We start from the raw sequence: 12945 nt of genomic DNA on the forward strand, positions 1-12945 counted from the left end.
TCTGATTTTGCTGATCGCTTTACAACTGGGTCCTGGCCAGTCCTGGAGAGCTTTTCTCAATTGATCCCACCTAAATATCGGGATCGGGTGTTGGCCACATTTTTCTGTGAAGGGCCAGAGAGTAAATATTTTAGGCTTTGTAAGCCATACAGTCTGTTGTGACCACTTGAGTCTGCTGTTGAGGGGAGGCAGCCATAGAGAATATGTGGATGAATGGGGCATGGCTGTGTTCCAATAAAACTTTATTGACAAAAATAGGTGGTGGGCCAGGTTTGGCCTGTGAGCCATGGTTTACTTTTTTTTTTTTAATTCTCACCCGAGGACATTTTTGCATTTATCTTCAGATAGAGCGGGAGGGACAGGGGGAGTAGAAGAAACATCCATGTGAGAGAGACACATTAAGTGATTGCCACCCACACAACCTCAACCAGGGCGGGGGACAAACCACAACCAAGGTACATGCCCTTAGTGGGAATCAAACCCAGGACTCTCTGGTCCACGGGCTGACGCTCTAACTGCTGAGCCAAACTAGCCAGGGTTGATTCTTGATATATATCATGATTTTTTAGACCGCTAACATGTACATTAGAGTGGGATGGGGAGGAGGGTGTCTGGGGGGAAAAAGAAACAAAAATAAATTAATTTAAAAAATCATGTACATTACACTCAAGTATTGCTACTTCAAACTTAAAAATTAAACATTTTGTGGAATTTGATTTCATCATGAGAAGTGATTGATAGATGCATATTACATAATCCTTTTCACCCAGTTATTTAACATCATAAACAAATCCATAAATCTTTTTCTAAGTATCTTTTTAATAACTTGGGAAAAGCTGTGTTCAGAAAATAAAAGGCCATGAGTTGGTCCAGTGAAAGTGGAAAGGGCAATGCAACAGGTGCGGAACGCACAAACTTGAGAGGCGGCCGGCTGCCCAGCGCCACCACTAACTGGCTGAGTGACCACAGGCAACTTCTCTGAGCTTTAGTTTTCTCATCTGGTAATAAGGATGACGATAGTGCTACCTCCTAGGGTCATTATACAAATTAAACTAGTTTATGTAAAGTAAATTAGTTTCCATAAAACAAAAAACTTAGAAGCATGCTCAGATCATAGTAAATGCTCAGTTAAAGTGGTAAAACAAATATCAAAATATCATAAAACCCTAACTCCCTTAAATAGTAAATGTTGGTAAGTAGAGGCATGGGATCGTTTCCAGGTTCATAGTGTTGTGGTATAGTTGTTTTTTTTTTATCCTCACCCGAGGACATTTTCCCATTTTTTTGTTCAGGTAGAGTGGGAGGGAGAGAGAGGAACAGAGAGAGAGAGAGAAACATCGATGTGAAAGGAACACATTGAGTGGCTGCCACCCGCACGACCGACCAGGGCCGGGGACAAACTGCAACCGAGGTACATGCCCTTAGCGGGAACCGGACCTGGGTCTCTCAGGACCGTAGGTCGACGCTCTAACCGCTGAGCCAAACCGGCCAGGGCTGTGGTATAGTTTTAAGAACCTCTAATTTTAACTTTAAACTGTTAGAACTAACAAATAAATTTACTAAAGTCACAGGATACAAAAATCTATTGCGTTTCTATACACTAACAACTATTCAAAATACAATTGAGAAAACAATTCCATTTTCAATAGCATCAAAAGGAATACAACACTTAGAAATAAACAGACGCATGAAGGTGAAATACTTATACAATCAAAACTACAAAACGTTAACAAAAGAAATTTTTAAATAAGGCACAAATAAGTGGAAGGCAATTCGTGTTCACGAGTTGGAAGGATTAATATTGTTAAAATGTCCATACTTCCCAAAGTGATCTATAGATTCAATGCAATCCCTAACAAAATCCCAATAACATTTTTTAAAGGCATAGAAAAACAATGCTAAAATTCATTTGGAACCACAAGACTTCATAGAGCCAAAGCAAGTCTGAGCAAGAAGGACAGAGGTGGAGGCAGCACAATTTCTGATTTCAAAATGTGTTATAAAGCTACAGTAATCCAAACAGATTGGTACCATCAGGAAAACAGACCCATGGACCAATGTAGCAGACCAGAGAGGCAGAAATAAACCCTCACATATATGCTCAACTAATACTTGACAGTGAAGCCAAGAGTCCTCAATGGGGAAAAGAATCTCTTTGATAAGTGGTGTTGGGAAAACGAGACATCCACATATAAAAGAATAAAATTGGACTTGTATGTCACAACATACACAAAAATCAAGTCAAAATGGACAAAAGAGGTAAATTTAAATCCTGGAAGAAAAAAAAAACAACAACACTCTTAGAAACAGAGGAAAAGCTATTGGCATTGGACCGGACAATGATTTCTTTGCTATGACACCAAAGGCACAGGCTACAAACACAATAATAGACACATGGGACAACATCAAACTGAAAAGCTTCTGCACAGCAAAGGCAGCCACCAACAAAACAAAGGCAGCCCATAGATGAAAGAAAATATTTGCAGACCATATATCTAATAAGGGTTTAATATCGAAAATATACAGGGAACTCCTATAACTCAATAGCAAAAAAACCCCCAATAATTAGATTGAAAAATGTGCAAAGGACCTGAACAGACCATTTTTCCAAAGAAGACATACAAATCGCCAACAGGTATATAAAAAAGAATTTCATGTCAGTAACCATCAGGGACATGAAAATCAAAACCTCAGTGAGATATCATCTCACACCTGTAAGGTTGGCTAGTCTCAAAAAAACAAAGGACAAGTGTTGGCAAGGATGTGTGGAGGAAAGGGAGCCCTTGTGCCCTGTCGGTCGGAAGGCAAATTGGTACAGCCACTATGAAAACAATACAAGGTGGGGCAAGGATAGGGTTACAGCTGTGAGTACATACAACAGTTTATTCTTGTATTAGTAATTATTGTATTTTCCATACAAACAAGTGTAAACCTACTTTTGCCTCACCGTGTATAGAGATCCCTCCAAATATTTTTTTAAAAAGTTAACACTTGATCCAGCAATTCCTTTTTATTTTTTAATTCAATTTTTCTACTACAGTTGACATACAATATTATATTACCTACAGGTGTACAACATGGTGATTAAACATTTATATAACTTACAAAGTAATCACTGACACCATACATAGTTATTACAACAGTATGGACTATATTCTCTATGCTGTAGTTTACTTTCCCATGGCTGGTCTTAGAACTGGCAATTTGTACTTCTTTTTCCCCCATCCCCCCCACACCCCTGTGTGACAACCATCAATTTGTTTTCCGTATCAATGAGTTTATTTTGTTTTAGTGTTACATTCCACATGTAAGTGAAATCATATGGTATTTGTCTTTCTCTGTCTGACTCATCTCACTTGGAATAATACCCTCTAGGTGCATCCATGTGGCCACAAATGGTCATATTCCATTCTTTTTTATGGCCAAGCAGTATTCCATTATATATATATATCCATATATATCATATCCATATATACCATAACACACACACACACACACACACCCATACACACATCTTTATTCATCTATCAATGGACACTTAAGTTGCTCCCATATCTTGTCTATTGTAAATAATGCAGCAATGAACATAGAGGTGTGTATGTCTTTTGGATAAATACCTTTTGGAAGTGGAATTGCTGGGTCATATGGTAGTTCTATTTTTAACTTTTGGAAGAACCTCTGGACTGCCTCCCACAGTGGCTGCCCCAATCTGCATTCCCACCGACAGTGCGTGTGAGTTCCCTTTGCTTCATATTCTCACCAACACTTGTTGATTTATTGATAGCCATTCTGACAGATGTGAGGTGATACCTCATTGTGGTTTTGATTTACATTTCCCCGATGATTAGTGATGTTAAACATCTTTTCATATGTCTATTGCCATCTATATGTCCTCTTTTGAGAAATGTCTATTTAGGTCCTCTGTCTACTTTTTAATTGAATTGTTTGGTTTTTTTTTTTTTTTGGTGTTAAGTTGTATGAGTTTCTTATATATTTTGGATAGTAACTCCTTATCAGCTGTATCATTGGTGAATTTCTCCCATTCAGTAGGTTGTTTTTTTCATCCTCACCTGAGGATATTTTTCCATTTATCTTCAGATGGAGTGTGTGTGTGTGTGGGGGGAGGGCAGGGAGATAGAAGGGAAAGAAACATCAACGTGAGAGAGACACATCGATTGGTTGCCTCCTGCACGACCCTGACCAGGAAGTAAACCATAGCTGAGGTACATGCCCTTGACCGGAATCAAATCCACAACTCTGGTCCACGGGTCAATGCTCAAACTGCTAAACCAAACTGGCCAGGGTTTGTTTTTCTTTTTATGGTTTCCTTCACTGTGCAAACACTTTTTAATTTGACATAGTCCCATTTGTTTATTTTTTCTTGTGTTTCCCTTGCCCAAGGAGACATATCCAAAAATATATTACTAAAAAGTGACGCCAGCCCTGGCTGGTTTGGCTCAGTGGTTAGAGCGTCGGCCTGCGGACCAGAGAGTTCCGGGTTCGGTTCCCGATAAGAGCACCTACCTTGGTTGCAGTTTGTCCCTGGCCCCAGTTGGGGTCGTGTGGGTGGCAGCCACTCGATGTGTCTCTCTCTCTCCCTCTCCCACTCTATCTGAAGATAAATGCAAAAATGTCCTCAGGTGAGGATAAAAAAATAAATAAATAAGTGACATCAAAGAGTTTGCTGCCTATGGTTTCAGGTCTTACATTTCAGTCTTTAATCTACTTGTTTATTCTCATATAAGGTATAAGAAAATGATCCAGTTTTATGTATTTGTACATGTCTGTCCAGTTTTCCCAACACCATTTATTTAATAGACTGTCTTTATCCCATTGCATGTTCTTGCCTCCTTTGTTTAGACTAACTGACCATATAGGTGTGGGGTTTTTTGCATTCTCTATTCTGTTATATAGACATATGTCAGTTTTTATGCCACTACCATGCTGTTTTGATTACTATAGCCTTGTAGTATGCTTTGATATCAAGTGGTGTGATACCTCTAACTTTGTTCTCAAGATTGCTTGTGATATTTGGGGGTCTTCTGTGGTTCCATATAAATTTTAGAGTTATTTGTTCTAGTTCTGTGAAAAATACCATTGGTATTTTGATAGGCATTGCGCTCAACCTTTGGGTAGTATGGACACTTTAACGATGTTACTTCTTCCTATCTATGAATACAGTATATGCTTCCATTTATTTGTATCTTAGTTTCTTTCTTCAATGTCTTACAGTTTCCCGAGTACAGGTCTTTCACTTCCTTTGTTAAATTTATTTATTTTTTGATGCAATTGTAAATGGGATTATTTTCCTAATTTCTCTTTTTTATAGTTGTCTATTGGTCTATAAAAATGCAACTGATTTGTGAATATTAATTTTATATCTTGCTTTACCGAATTTATTTATTTAGTTCTAAGAGTTTTCTTTGGTGGATTCTTTAGGGTTCTCTATATGTAGTATCCCAACAATTCCATTTCTGGGTATACATCCAAAGAACTTGAATTCTAAATCTCGAAGAGATCTTATCTACATTCCCATATTTATTGTAGCATTATTCACAATAACCATGACACGGAAACAACTTAAATGTACATCAATATACAAACAGATAAAGAAAATGTGGGCAACAGGGTGGGGCAAAAATAAGTTTACAGTTGTGAGTACACTAAACACAGTTTATTCTTGTATTATTATTAATTACTATATTTTTAAAACAACTGTAGACCTACTTTTGCCCCACCTGCTATATATACAATGTAACATTATTCAGCCTTAAAAAAAAAAAAAAAAAAATCCTGCCATTTGCAACAACATAGATAGACCTTGAGGGCATTTTGCTAAGTGAAATGAGCCAGACACACACAAAAATAATGCATGATCTCACTTATATGCAAAATCTGAATGACAGTAGTCCCCCACTTATCCATGGTTTTGCTTTCAGAGATTTCAGTAACATGCAGTCAACTGTGCTCTAAAAATATTCAATGGAAAATTCCAGAAATAAACCCATTGTGTGCTGTTCTGATGAAACCTGACACTGTCCTGCTTGGGGATATAAGTCATCTCCCCACCGTACTTGCTCCCTTGCCGGTGAGTCACTTTGGAGTAATCCCAGTTATCAAATCAACAGTCACGGTATCACAGTGCTTGTGTTCAAATCACCCTCATTTTACTTAGTAACGGCCCCAGTGCCATTCACATAACTTTTAATAAGCATATTGTTATAATTGTTCTATTATTAGTTACTGTTATAATTGTTCTATTTTATTATTCTTTGCCCAATTTATAAACTTCATTAGAGGTGTGTCTATATAGGGAGAAAAATAGCATATATAGGATTCAGTACTATCTACGGGTTCAGGCATGCACTGGGCATCTTGGAATGTACTCCAGGGGTAAAGGGGGACTATTGTAGTCAAATTCATAGCAGAGTTACATGGTGGTTGCCAAGGGCTAGGGGAGAGGGAAATGGGGAGGTGTTGGTTAAAGTGGACAGAGTTTTAGTAAATAAATTCTGGAGATCAAATGTTAGGGGGAAAAAGCGCCGAGTCCCAGAGCCCCCCCACAGACTGAAGCAAGGGGGCAGGGAGTAGGTCTGAGCATTGGTTTTGAATATCTGGGTGAGACCAGTTTTGATTTGGCACTTAATTTGTAGGAACATCCACTCTAAAATGAGACACAGTTAATTGCACTGTTCATGTGCTATTTACTGGCTGTGCGCAAGTTATTTAACCTCTCTTGGTCTGTCTCTTTTTAACATCTCATTCTTGTGAAAAGTGAATAAGGTAAAAAAGTTCTCAGCACAATGCCTAGCTCCTGTCACACAGGACATGTTCATTTAGAAACCAGTTGTAAAACTACATAAATTAGCTTAGATCTGAGTACTCTCAAGTCGACTGACATTGGACTAGCAAACCGCGCGCAGTGGCGCTGGAGCTGGACTGGGTGACTCTCCCTGGGGATGTGCAGAAGCACAGAACGTGATTAGATGTCAGGAAGGACATATGGATACATAATGCATTTTCAGACTCGTCAGTAAAAGCTTAGAAAAAGATAGCTTCTTTAAAAAGGGGTTTCGTGATATGGCGGTATCCTCAGAACGGGCATCCAGGGCCAGGAGCTGTCTATGCGTTACTTCCCTTTGTGATGAGAAGCTGGGCTGTGTGTCGCCTGACATGTGAGCCGGCATCTATCCAGACTCTGTAAATGAGCCTCTCCTTGCTGCCGAAGCTGGGGAACGTGTACAAGTTGCTGGGGGGGAAGGGGGGAAGGGGGGGGCAGGCAATCCTTTGTTCTGCTCCTCTGTTTACAGTTGTGTTTCTAGATACGCCACCATGGCCCAGCGACCTGCCTTTGACTCCATGGCCAGCATTTCCTCTGTGAATCATTGTGACACTGTGATCTTTGTCTTTACTTCACTGATTTTGGTGTGCAGTATCACTAGTATTTAGGAGGCCACTTGTGCACAATGACACGTAGGCCCACAGTCCTCGTGGCTAGTAATCCCTGAGCCAGGAGGGCTGATTCACGAAGCTTGTCTCGCATCTGACTGTAGAATGGTTTGACATTAGTAGCTCACGAGACAGTGAATGTTTGTCATGTGTCAGGAACTATTAAAGCTGCTGATAACTTTTCTCAAGTAGGAATTATATTTCAATGAAGAGCGAGCTGTGGAAGAATATCCTGATGTGGAATGACCTGGCTTGGCAGGTGGGACAGACTTGACCTGGAACACAGTATACTTGGCACGAGGTGAGCCCACCGTGCAGCCTCCATGTTCGCGGCACGGATGCCGGCCCAGGGCAGTGGGGTGGGGGGAAGGCTCCGGCCTCCCAAAAGGGCTCTCTCTTGCATGGGACTGGCAGGCAGAAGCCAGCAGGGACACCGTGCAGTGACTGCAACCCCACGGTGACCTGCTGTTGGGGCAACCCCCAGAAGTCTGAGGTCAGGATCAATTCTGAAGAACTGACAGGCAGACTTATCAAATTCATGAGCATTAATGGGAGAACTTACGCACACAGGACAAGCAGCTGCTGTTAGTGACAGTGGGCCAGGAAGGATCCGCACCCCTCCAGCAGGGACCCTTCTTAGAGAGGGCTGAGTAGGGATTAATAGTAATAGGCAGATAATAGACCTCTCAAGAGAACAATGGATCACTAAGTTAGAAGATAACATCATGCAGTTATTACACTGTCTACGTTCATTAATCTCCTTCCGGGGAGCATGGCGTTCGGTTGGGGGCAGCATTCTGGTTTTCGGGGTAGTCAGCCAAGCGTGAGGCTACAGACTAACAGTCACAAGTTCAACACCCCCGATGCCTGCGCTGCTGGAGCCACACTGCACCCCCAGCGTGAGGGCTTCACCCGCAGCGGCAACGAGGCTTCTCCCCAAGTTCCTCGGTGTTTCCCTCACCAGCCCCCCGTTTGGAATTCAAGGAGTGTTAGGCGAGGCCTAGGTCTCAGGAATTCAGCCGTGGGGACGTGTAACCCTGGGCTGCTGTGGACTGTGGAAATACTGTCCACAGCAACCGTGAGGGTATCCCACAGGGGAAACCCTAAAATACTGAGGGGTCATTCTCACCAGTGTTCCATCTTTGGGGCCACAGTTCCACCTTACCCTGATTTCTTTGGTCCTGGACATAACTCTGAAGATCGTAAGATTTTCTTGGGTGGCCAGAGTTTGCTGTCTCCCGTGCCAAAGGCTTGCACTTATTTTTCTTGTGGAAGCCAGCCTTGATGACATCCTATTTGCAGGCTTTCTGACTGTTTCTTTCTCCCTCTGTGGTCTGTACAAGGTCCTCCAACTTGGGCGCACATCAGAACCACCTGCAGGCTTGTTGCCAGCTTGCCGGGCCCAGCCCGTTTGCTTCGGCGGCCTGGGCGGGGCACTTCGTCAGGTTCTGTTTGTGTGTGATATAGTATAGTTTATTTCACTTAAGTTGTTCCCATGTCTTATTTTACTTTCCACTATTTTCCCCTAGAAGTGGGATTCTGGGAGAAATGTACATGAATCGAGTCGATCCAAGCACTGATCCAGTTGCGGAGAAGACTGGAAAACGAAGGCGATAGTAACCGAAGGAGAAAAACACTGACATGTTAGCTGTAGCACAATTCAAGTTTATTCCATTTGTTCTTGCAACACAAACTTAAACACAGTATTATTTAGCATTCTGATTTACATGAACTAGGATAATATGAGAAACCCAATTGTGTCAAAAGTATTACATTGTGGAAAAAATGAACTCAAATATATCAAAATGCACAAAGCACTAGTCTTCCTCCGTTACTGCTTAGAAAGCTATGATTGTTTCTCCATTTACAAAATAGAATCAGGACCATTTAAAATTTTTAAATTTTGCATGCAAAACACTGCAACTGCTTATGTAGGAGGGCGCTCTCACCAGCTTCTACACACACTCGAGTATACAATATTGCATGGAAGAAAACAGCAGCTTAGTTGAAGTTTTAGGGGAAAATAAATCAAATAGGTAAATAGACATTTGAACTCCATTATCTGGGAGAAAGAATCAATGAATAAAGGGGCTACTTGCAGCTTCCACACACTGACCCTCATGCCCCACGGGGTTTAGAGGGTGAGCTATGCATAGAACTACTCGGGTATACTCTATTTAAACCGGAAGTCTACAGATACCAGTCTGAAGCTGCACGGGGGAATCTGTTAGTATACCAATAGTATAGTAAACACGCAGGTGTCTGTACACACCTGTTTTTAATTGCTATAGTGCATACGAAATGACTGACTTCATACAAAACTATAGAACATGCAAGTTTTTTGCTGAGATGTTAAATATTACTTCAGTGGGAAAAAAAACAAAATAAAACTTAACCTTTCACTAATGCATGTAGTACCAAAAAAGCAGACATGGTTTTAACTTCCTTTACTCAAAATATGAACAGTAAGTGTTGTGAATTTTTCTGCCAAGTGGTTCAGAAATACATTATAAATAACCTAGTTAAAAAAAAAAATTGTAAACCATCTTGGTCAGTCTATTCTATGTGTATATGTTATTTTCTCAAGCAACCTCTTCATAATTATGGGGCTTACAAAATGGCTGGGAAAGAAGGCGGCGAAGCAGCCTCTACTGCATCACGGGGAACATCAGGGCAAACTGTACAAGAGTCACATGGCTTCTCCACCAGGTGACTGGAAAGCAGACCAGGTTCAGGAATGATAGGACAGTGCACTCTCTGCAACAGCCAACTCGAACAAAACACTGAGGGTGGAAAGGTAAGAACTGTGTAGAGGGTAAAATCCAAGCCTTTCAGATCACATGATGCCAAAGGTGAAAACAAAGATATCAAAACACCTTGTTGACAGCTGAAGACTGATAGAGTGCCCTCCACCTTCAATGAGGATAGCTCCAGGTTTCAGTTCAGTGATGTAATCAAGTACTGATTACTGACTTAATCCGACTCTAATAGGCTGCATTAAGATAGCAGAATTAGCCAAATGTATCAAAGTATTTAAACCATTTTGTGATTGTTTTCTTGGATGCAGAAAAAATACAGGGTTAGGCTAGCTGTAAGTGAAAAAAGCCACAGGATAAAAAAAAGGGTTCATGGGGAAAAGTACAAACACACACACACAAACCCACACAACAACCAACCAATCAGCAACAATAGTAAGACTTGTTATTAGCCAGGCTGACTGTTCTTGATCGTTTTAACTCTGCTGTTGAATGCTACATTGACTTAAAAAAATCATCCACTATTCTTTATTATCCACAATCTGAATACAAGTCCCTAACCCACCCACCCCCTTTTAAAAATTTGAGGTACATTCAGTTATTGCATGGCATGAATAAGAAAAAAATTGTAATATTTTTTAGTAAGCTTATATGGGTGGCAGGTCAATGGAATCTTGCTATTTTAAATGCATAATGGCAAAATTTAAGGGTATGTGTTTTAATTAGTTGTACTGCTCATGAAATAAACATTTGAAAATGTGTCTAAAAATTTTCTGCAGGTCATGAGAACCATTTTAGGGCACATGCTTAAGGACACAGAATATATTTTGAATGTGTCACACTCTGAGCAATTCATGATTTAGAAAAGAATCAAAAATATACTATGCAGGTGGGCTGGCGTATGTTCAGCAGAAGTTCATCAACAACTTGGGAAACCTGGTAATAAGCATATTTTTTAAGAGATGGGGTTAAATTTGTCCAAACAGTAAATCTCACCCCAGTGATAGCTTTGGTGCAGTAAGTAATCAGTATCCAAGATGGGTCTGAGAGGCATTCCAACAGTGTTCCTTGTTCCCCACACATAACCAAGGCCAATCCCGTCAAACAGCAAATGAAGAAAAGCCATAGGTACGAAGACAACTGTTCTCTTTGTATGACACTAACAGGCTTATGGCTATGTTTCTAGTTTTACATCCCCTTTTACTACCAGCAGGAGTTTAAAAGTGTTTCAACATTATATAAATGTGTGAATCTACAGGAGAAAAAATTATGCATACTGGAATGGTTTCTCCTATAGACTTCCAAAATTTAAGATTTTATAAATAAAACTAGTCAGTTTTACCTAAAGATACATGAAATAAATCCACGTGAAAGGGGAGAGGAAATCCAATGTTCAGTCATCTAGCAATTTAGGAGTGTGCCCCTCCTCAACTTATCCGAGCTTTCACGTCAAGCTGAAAGTCACTGAGGGACAATTTGGTCACCAACCACAGGCAGCGCTCATGACTACACCAGGAGAGTCCCCAAAGAGTGCACCTTAAGGCAGAAGGCTAGAGCTAATTGCTATCTCAGCACCCTAAGTTTACACCACAGCAGCCACCGCTGCTCACACAGCTCGGGCTACAAATATGTAGAGTTGGCCTGGGTAGAATCAGACCCTCGACACAATCCAATTAATGACTTAGCTGGGGAGCTGAGAAGGTCAAATGTTACGGTATACTTTGTCTTTGCTCTCCCTTGGGTATAAGCTGTGTATTTTTGGAATGGAAAAGAGGCCGACGGGATCAGGAGTCCTAGTAAAAGCCTGATCGTGGTTTTTGCCTCTCCTCCAAAACATGGTTTTTTCTGGTAGTCAGGTTTGTTATGAATTTCTCTCTCCCCTCACCCCTCTGAAAGTATTTAGCTGAAGAAGCTGGCAGATAGAGAGTGACAGACAGACAGGCAGCAGTGTGAGGCCACAGGAGAGACTTCTTCCAGAGCTGTCAGCCTCCCGCCATCACTGAAGCAGGGCTTTGATTGCTTGGTTGTCAGTGGCTTCGAAGGCAGTTAGTCCATCTGGACCTTTCACAGTCTTATCAGCACCCTGGAAAAGAGCGGAAAGCACCTTTGTCATTAAAGAGCCCACAACTGAGAAGAGAATGAAAGACTAGATTACCTGACATATGCTCGTGTTTACACCTAGAATTAAAATGTCTTTTACCCAAATGAAGTTCCTTCTATTGAGGGAAAAAAACAAAACCAAACCCTAAACACTTGGCAAGGTTATAGATTAAGTTATAAAAATGTCAGGTTACTTTTCAGGCACTAGAAATTGTAAACTACACACACAGCTTGCCAATCACATCGCCAATGACTATCTTTTATTTATACTAACATATATTTACCCAATTAAGCTTTAAAAAAATTACTATCCCTAGATGCAGTATAAAATGAGAGGAAAATCACTTTTGCTAAAGAAGAAAGTATCAGGATGACAAAATTATTTTTTTCCTCTCTGCAACATTTTTTGGAGTGCCTAAATGTTACTGCATACATTATTTCTAAAACCTAGAGCTTACAAAATGTTTATTTTCGACAGAAGCCCTAAAGAACACATGGGATACTGATCATTATACTTATAAACACGTAGTGGTGAGTGGCTGGGATGTAGCTGGAGAGGAGGCTCCGTGTCACACTCGGGGGACAAGATCCTCTCCAGCCTGTCTCGATGCTTCTTGGAGGCTGCTGTTCTGGAACATTT

The 12945-nt window shown here is 40.7% G+C and overlaps 1 protein-coding gene across 1 annotated transcript in view; it reads right to left on the reverse strand.

Annotated features, from left to right (window-relative positions):
* Positions 1 to 9098: 9098 nt before the first annotated feature.
* MTPN (myotrophin) overlaps positions 9099 to 12945 on the reverse strand; it is a 53257-nt gene continuing 49410 nt past the window's right edge. The window contains exon 4 of the mRNA XM_036246472.1: positions 9099 to 12288. Within this exon, the coding sequence (XP_036102365.1) occupies positions 12202 to 12288 (87 nt within the window). The 3' untranslated portion in view covers positions 9099 to 12201. The remainder of the gene's footprint in view (positions 12289 to 12945) is intronic.

The sequence above is a fragment of the Molossus molossus genome, unplaced genomic scaffold, assembly GCF_014108415.1.
Source record: "Molossus molossus isolate mMolMol1 unplaced genomic scaffold, mMolMol1.p scaffold_m16_p_7, whole genome shotgun sequence".
NCBI lineage: Eukaryota > Metazoa > Chordata > Mammalia > Chiroptera > Molossidae > Molossus > Molossus molossus.